The following is an 8,387-nucleotide window of genomic DNA, read 5'->3' as shown; positions in this document are numbered from 1 at the left end:
TTCATTGGGTAAAACAGTCTAGATGGCAGGGCTTCCTCTGATTGAAGAGAGTACACGTTGGCCAAAAGAAAAAAATTAAAACCTTATTTTTTAATTTATAAAACTAAATAAATGTAAATAAAATGTAAATAAACGTTCAAATGATTATTTTAAGATTACGTAATTTCTAATTCTGACATCATTAACACTTTGAATGCACCAAGAATTTGGGAACAGCCTGTAAAAATGCACGCAGAATAGAACCTGTCAGCATTGTGCATGATCGTAGCGAGCGTTTATTACGCACCGGGCACAATGCTAAACACTCTTACACGTGCTGTCTCGTTTCATCCTCTCACCAACACCGTGGGATCGGTTTTATCATTCCCCCTGTTTCGTAGATGAGGAAACTGCTTTGCACAGTCAGCAAACACAGCTGATCGGGTTCGAACGCGGGCGGAATGAGTCTAGGACCCCTTATCCAGTAAACACTGCCACTTCACATTTGCATAGCATTGCACGGTCCATCAGACATGTTCGGACTCAGCATCTAACTAGAATTAAAAAAAAAATCCATCGATAGCAGAGCAGCCCTGTGAGGTAGACGGGGTAGACGTGACGACCCCAATTTACAGATGGGGAAACGGAGACCCAGGTTAAGGGACTTGCTGAAAGTCAGAGAATTGGGTCACAGCAGAACTGATCCTCAAACCCAGATCCTCTCCGTGGAGTGTTGTTCTTCCCCTTAGAGTCTGTAGCCGGGTTATGGACTGTGCTTTCTATCCCGTGCACATGGCCCTCACAAGGAAACCGGGTTAGAGAGGACTTCAGCTTCTCTTTCAGGAAGTGAATTCCAGACTGGTGCTTATCCTCGAGGTGAGACACTTCTTTTTAGAAAAGTCCTCTAGGTCTGCTGCCTCTAGGCACACCGATTTCAGGTTTCCTATGCGGGACTTCTCCTGTCATAGTGACAGAAATGGCCGTTCCAAATTTCAAGTCACCAACAACTCTTGGAGTATTTGGGACAGGTCAGTATTCCTTTTTGGTTTCTTCTTCCAGAAAATAAAGCTAATAATGCCAGTAGAGAATGAGCCAAGCCAAGTATTGGGGGATTTTAAAGTAAAAAAGAGGTACGGAAGGATTTTTCATTCTGACAACTTAACTTGGCAAATTTTTATCTTGAGCCCTGAGGCTGGTGGTGAACCTTGCCTTCACCTCCGGTAAGAAAGCCACCGTGTCGTTCATGGCAGAGGTACTCTTGAGAGTGGCAGCTCACGGAAGTGGCTGTCACATTGTCACTTGCCTTGTAACTTAGCAGCAGCTGTGTACATTGGGTGGCAGTAATCCTTGTAAAATAAAAGGATATCGAACTATAAAGCAAACTGCAGAAGAGCCACATGCCTTGATTCAGTGAATATTGGGTGGGAGCACAGTAATTTTAGTCTTAATTTCTGGAGTGCCCACTGTGAAACGTGGGGAAGAGGAGGTAGTTAAAAAGGAATAAATGGTGGCTTGAGGAATTGGAGTTACTTATCTCCAAAACGGCCATGCTGTTTACTCTGTAGATTTGCAGGACTTTTGCACATATGTGGTGAGAACCGTTAGGATTCATTCCATGAAGATTCTTGCTCCGAGGAGCGAGAGACGTCAGGTGCCAAAGGCTGTGCTGGCTGCGGCGTTGGCAGAGGCAGAGGCTGACATCGGCCGAGCCCCACAGGTCCGACTGAAGTCCAGCGAGCGGCTTTCTGGATTGTTTCAAGCCCCAGCTCTGGTGGTTCTTCCATCCTGGTGCCTCATTGGGAATTTTGCCAGCCCACTGGCCTGTTCCTGCACTAAGCTCCCTCCCCAGGGGTAGGTGAGGACAAATGGTTTAACGTGCTTTTCTTCTCACGCCCAACATCTAATTTTTCTTATATCATTTAACGGGGCTTGGTTTTCATATCAAAAGACTATTGCTTTGTGTATGTGACTTTTAAATTTTTTATTTGTCAATTCCGCTCTCCTTAGCATCCCAGAGCGGATTAACGAGTGCTAGAAGTTGGTAGGAGACCAGAGTTCTCATTTTTGCTCTGCCATAAATTAATTAGCTATCTGGCTGTGGAAAAATCTTTGTGTCTCTGGATGGCTGCCTTTTAAATTTGTGAAATTAGAAGTCCAGAGTAGCTTCTTCCTACAGCCTGTTTTAAGTGCCCGTATTCATGAATTTTGGGTTCAATTGTCTTGACGCGGCCAGAGATCAGAGGCAGCAAGGTTGAAATTTCATCCCATGGCACACTATAAGCAAAGATCGAGGCCAGGGGGCAGATACGGTGGCCTTGTCAACACTATTGAATTGCATCCAGGCTCTGGCAACCCAGGAGGCCTCAGAACGAAACCCACGCAGTGGGTGGCCTGGTCCATGGCTTTGCCAATGAGGAGAGGAGGACCTACGAGGAGGTATATCTTGTGGCTCTCCTGGCTTTCACCTTCCTCACTCTCTTCTCTCCTTCTTGTTGGTGAGGGCAGCGGTGACGCTGGAGTGTGTGCCCCTGGCCAGAAAGGTCCAACAGTGGACAAACAGCCTCCTCTCCTGCTGCGTTTTCACAAAGAGCAGGCAAAGTAGCACTTTAGATAATGACCTAGATACCTCTCTGGAAGAGACCCATGGCGTTTGGTTTAAAAGGCAGGCATTGAGAACAACACCTCCTGTGATGAGTGGTGGCTCCAGGGTTGCTATAGAAACAGATGGAGATTATGTAACCGTCCTTCCTCACATGCTTTGGGAACCCATGAAGTAATTTATCTGGGCTTTCAGAAGTCTTCCTTACAAAGCACAGGGGGGACACATTAGAGGTAACATGTATCCATGATGTGGACTCAACCCAGTTGTAGTCATGCTAACAGCTGATGAGGCTTCCCTGAGCGTCCAGGAGCGTTTATCTCCAGTTCAGTCTGGACTTCAGATTAGATTAAGATTCTGTCTGTAGAAAAGTAGGGTCAAGAACATCACAGGTATGTACAGCCCAACAAACACCTATTCTGTTCAGAAGCGTGTGGACTGTTGAACAGCCATACCCAGCAGCGGCCCTAACTGACGCCTGGCACCCACGGGACTCATGGAGCCTGTCCTGTGGGTGGGAACCAGGACCACGCTTCAGCCTCCCCTTCCGCAGCAATGACCTAGCGACTTCAGATTTGGAAACATCGAGGTTTAACTTCCACTTGAACTTTCCTTAGGACCAATTGGTATCGTGACTAACTATATTTTCAGAAAGACTTTTCAATTCAGCAAACAAAATCAGAAGGCTAAACAAAATAATCGAATACGAGAAAAAAATGAAAAACATTGAAATACTTTTCCTAAGAAGGGCGTTATTGTTTGTGGGTTTTGTCGTCATTGTCGTTGTTGGTGGTGGTTGTTGCTGTTATCGCCATTGATTTTTTTTTGAAAGAATTAAACGTGAAGTCACAGGTGCAGGAACCTGGTCTGACTGGTCTGCGACCTGGGTACGAAGCCTTGGCAAAGAAGAGTAAAAGGCCTCTCAGGATTTCTCCCGTAGACAATGTCAGAGGCTGATCAGAAAATTCCTAGAATCAGCCCATCGGCAGGCTTTAAAATGTCCTTTTTGTTGTCGTCGTTATTTTTTATTTTAAATCTTCCCCATGGGCACTCCGAGCCCACTGTTACAGACCGAACTACAAATGGAGAGGATCAAGGTCAATCACTTAATCGGTACCGCTTAAAACACACACAAATGTATCAGTGAGAGTCACACTGATTTAGTCAGAAGAGGATGGGCCATAACAGTGAGAGGATGAAAATAATCGGATTTTAAGCCAAAAAAAAAAAAAACCCCACAAAAAACAAAAAACAACTCAGCTGCAATGAGACACTGCATGTTTCCCACTGCTGGATTGAGAGCTTCCTTTTAGAGTGTCACCTTTGGTGTCGGTGGTGCAGACGGCACGTGGGGTTGGTTCCAGTGTGCTGTACGTCATCTGGAACAAAGCAAGTCACAGCCTTCTAATCTTCTGGACACAGTGTTATCGTGTGCGCTGTTGATTGATGCCTTAGCGCTCGCTCCCGTTTACGTTTAATCCCTTGCCTGCAAATACTTTTGTCCATGTGGACGCCAGACAACTTCGTAAATCAGTGACACCTTTCGATGCATAAGCTCCGAGAAAACCGGAGCTCCTGGTTAGCCTGTTTATCACAGACTGAGGACCATCTCATGCAGCAGCATTGGAAACGGACGTCTCCCGGGACACGGCGACAAGCAAGGCGGGTATTCTGGAGCAGGCGGCACTCTTAGAGGCCCTGCGAGTCACAGTGGACTTGCCTAAAGTAGTCCCACGGCTGTTCTCCACCTCAGGGACAGTGGAATGCTGTGCCATTGCCATCGCCTTCGATCCAGTCTCAGGGGTAAGCTCCAACTCTTAGCCTGAACTTGACCTTTGCTGGTTTCTGCCCTTTTCCCCTTCACATCTGTCTGTCAATTGTGATCAACTCAGGAAATCAGCTCTCTTGGAAAGACAACGAGCAAGCACAACCCAACCGGGAATCATTTCCCTTAAAATCCCCCTTCCGCCCCACCTCTCCACCCGCTCTGGTGATTTTGCCGGGCCGCCCCTGCCGAGTGCCCCGCGGAGCTCCCCCGCCTACCTGCCGAGCAGTCAGGGCCCTGGTAGCCCTCCTCGCAGACACAGAGCCCCTCCTGGCAGAGTCCGCGCCCGCTGCAGGCGTTCAGACACTGCCGCTGGCCGCAGTCTTCGCCGACGTAGCCCTCCTGGCAGAAGCAGGTGCCATTGGCACATCTCCCCTTCCCCGAACAGTCTCCGGGGCACCTCAGCTCGCTGCAGCCCTCGCCTGCATAGGGCTCCTCACAGACGCACTCCCCGTCCACGCAAAGCCCCCGGGAGCTGCAGTCCGTCGGGCACCGGAGTTCGGAGCAGTCGTCACCGCTGTATTCACTGTCGCAGACACACTGGCCGTCCACACACACGCCCCGGCTGGAGCAGCCCAAGGGGCAGTAGGGCTCTGAGCAGTTCTTCCCAAACCATCCTTCGTTGCAGATGCAGCCACAGGACTCGAGGCTAAAGTTGCCGTGGCCGCTGCAGTGAGGGATATAGTCCAGTTGTCCTAGAATGGTCAAGGAGAAGGTCAAAGGGCAGCAGTGGCGCTTCCTGTAAATGGTGCATGGGGAGGGGTGAGCAGAGACCTCTCCTCACTCTCTGATTGGATTTATGATGCTGAGAGTTAAGCATGACCTGTACAATCAATTTTATAAATATTTCCCCTAATATGTGTTATCTGGGCTTAGCACAGCCCTGGGGGCAAGGATGAATGACATCTGGTCCCTTGTCCATCTGGAGTCCCCCTTCAGCGTGTCTCAGCTCGGGCTCCCTCAGAGGGGACCTTAGATAAGGATTCAGGTGAAAGTGACGTATTAGAAAATGCTCCCAGGAGAAGCTGGCCGGGAAGAAGGGACTGGGGAGGGGAGGAGCCCAAGCCGAGCTGCATTATCACGCAGAGTCCCAGAGAGGGCCGATCTTACAGGATGCTCTGGTCACAGTGCAGGTCACACCTCACGGTAGATTAAGACTGTTCCTGGGGCGGTGGTGGTGTCAACGCTTGGGATCTTTCTCTCTCCAGGCCAAGAAGGTCCCCACAGTTTGAGGCCACCCCTGACAAAGATGCGTGGGTGCTATGGGCACTGAAGGGGGCATGAGGGGATGTGGGTTGGGTACTGGGCCTGCTCTGCAGGGCCAGGCCATACAGACCCATCCTTACCGCTTGCCGTGTGCGATCTTTTTAGGATTCTATGCATATCTCTTACCACGCTGTGAGTACAGTGGTTCATTTATCTGGCTAACATGAATCACACAAACTTACTAAACAAACGCAAACCCAATCTGCTTGGCATCCTCTACACTTGGCCTTGGGGATGTGAAGTCCAGCAAATTATATTCTGTTTAATTCTGTCACTTCACGCAGCCCCCATGGCCTGAAAGGGAGTTACTACATGACACTGCCTAACATAGCTCTTGCTTGTATATTTTTCCAATATATGGCTGGTAAAAAGCCACCCATCAAAGTCACCTAGCTTCCTGGGCAGCAAAGGGCCCATGTCCATGGATACCTATGACTGACTTTCCTGTATTCCTGTCTCCATGGAAAAGGTGAGCTGGCCTGACAGTTGTCACTGAGGAGCAGGACACTGAACAACAGGACTTGCTTCTCTTCTTCAGGTTGTTTATTGATAGTTTGGTTTATCGATAGTTTGGTTTATTGATAGTTTGGTTATAAAGAAGAGGAAGAGCTGAGAAACTCTGTGAAATAGTTCACTGTTCAAAGACTGCCCTTCACCTGGGTGTGTCTCAGGATGGCCATGTCTGACAGCCCTCTGGACATGTGGGCCACCCAGGCCCTGTTAAAATGTCATTCTGGCTACCTCCTGTTCTCATTTCTGTGAAAGCCTGAAGATACTGAACTCTGTAGAAGTAACAGCCTGAACCCAAAGTCGTAAGACGAATTCCTCTTCTCCTTAGAGAATGAATGGCATGAGTCTAAGGCAGCTTTTGAGTGAGGAAGGTGGGCACATAGGGACAGACACAATTTGTGCTCATTGGGCGTCAGCTGGTAACAGCTATTGCTTATATGGGGCTTGCTAGAAACCAGAGTTTCATCTGAATAGATGCTTTTATATTTAACAACTTCTTGTCATTATAGCCTATCATCTTTTGTCACCGGGAAAGGAAGGGGCAGTTGTGAAACTTGCTTACGTCAGAAGCTGGTAAGTGGCACAGCCAGGATTTGAACTCGGGAAGTCTGGCTCTGAAGATGTAATGACTCCTCCCAGAGGGGCACACAAAGTAATTCATTAGTGTGACTAGTCCGAGGGCGGGTGAGGCTAGAGGTCTCCCTCTTGGACACTCAGCCTTTGGGGGGAGGGTGGGATAACACTGTGAACGCGTATGCGCGTGTGTGCGGATGTGAGCGGTGTGCGCATGCGCGCGCGCTGGTGGCGGGGGCGGGGGCCAAAACCTCCATCTTGCTAGAGAGGACCCGGACAGGTCCTCGGAGACCTTGATGACTATTCTTTATTCAGATGGGAGAAAGGCTGCGGTTGAGTGAACACGGCACCTGCCTTCTCTAGTCCCTCGGGTTAACACGGATAGATATCAATTCGACAGCCTGTGAAAACCAAAGATGAATGAAGACAGACATCAAACTCCCTGCTCGCTGCAGAAGTGGCTGTGCTGAACCCATGTACCATTACCTGACTCGTCCCCCCAAAATCAGGTTAATGTATTTCAGACTGGCTAAGCCCCGAGTCCCCGGGGGAAGGGCCGCATTTAGGTCTCAGAGATGTTTCAGGAGAGAGCGCCGCCTGCTCGTCCTCTCCAGCTCCACGCAGCACCCCCCTCCCCTCCCACTCCCACGCAGCTCCCCTCCCCCGCCCTACCTGTGGCTGCACTTTCTTGGCAGCAGTTGCCATTGCACTGGTCTCGCAGCACCGACACCTCCCTCTCCAGCATCTCGATCCGGCTCAGCAGCTCCTGCAGCACCTGGGCGGAGCCGGCACACGGGCAGGCCTTTTTGGGGAGGTTGATCCTGTGGGTGAAGGTGACCTGCGCCTCCTGGTCGGAGGTCTGGCCCAGGTACTCTGCCGGCGCCTCTTCTCCTGCACTCACCTCCTGCTCGGCCGAGGCCTCCAGCCCCGAGGAGCAGAGGCTGTCCAGGGGCACGTTGATGTGGTACACGTGGTTGAAGACCACGGGGGGCTCTTTGTCCGATGCGTTGTAGTTGGCGACGCCGCCCTCCTCCTCCGCCGCCTGCCTCTGGACCCCTTCGGTGGGGACCTCCAGCTGACACTCTGACGGCTGGAGCATGGAGCCCAGAAGGATCAGGTTGACGCCAATGAGCATGTTCTTCAGCACCACGGTTTCCCCGTCCGCCCCCATCCTCTCAGCGGGTCTCCAGGTTCAAGACCGGTGGGCAGCGCGGGGCATGGACGAGTGGGATCTGCAAGAGAAATCGGGAAGGACACGACCTCTGAGACCCGCGCCTGGGTGTCTCATGGTGCACAGTCCTGCAGAGCAGGATGGGCAGCTGAAGATTTTCGAAGGGGAGCTGGGAAGGGACGATGACTCCTGGGGCCCTAAAAGCCCAGAGCGTTGTCCCCTGGAGGGATGGGTCCCTGGAATGGATGCTGCTTCTGTAGAAGGACATTTTGATTTCCCAAGGACTTATCCAGAATGCATGAGTCTGGCCCCCACGGTGGGCAAGCGGTTCCAGCAAAGAGGCCCAGCGGAGGAGGTTGGGCATCCAGGCTTCGGTGGAGGGGCTGTTCCTCCAAGGAGCACTCCGAGCTTCCTTCCACTGGGATGAGAATCGGACGAAGGGCGTTGTGGAGCCTTCAGCGCGC

General features: G+C 50.8%; 1 protein-coding gene across 1 annotated transcript in view; it reads right to left on the bottom strand.

Annotated features, from left to right (window-relative positions):
* TNR (tenascin R) overlaps nt 1-7,923 on the bottom strand; it is a 66,907-nt gene extending 58,984 nt beyond the window's left edge. The window contains exons 1-2 of the mRNA XM_011361285.1: nt 7,425-7,923; nt 4,622-5,098 (exon numbers count right to left, since the gene is read on the bottom strand). Coding sequence (XP_011359587.1) covers nt 4,622-5,098; nt 7,425-7,923 — 976 coding nt within the window. The remainder of the gene's footprint in view (nt 1-4,621; nt 5,099-7,424) is intronic.
* Nucleotides 7,924-8,387: the final 464 nt, after the last annotated feature.

The sequence above is a fragment of the Pteropus vampyrus genome, unplaced genomic scaffold, assembly GCF_000151845.1.
Source record: "Pteropus vampyrus isolate Shadow unplaced genomic scaffold, Pvam_2.0 Scaffold65, whole genome shotgun sequence".
NCBI lineage: Eukaryota > Metazoa > Chordata > Mammalia > Chiroptera > Pteropodidae > Pteropus > Pteropus vampyrus.
The sequence above is the reverse complement of the archived record's forward strand: the minus strand, read 5'-3'. Positions and strand labels throughout refer to the sequence as shown.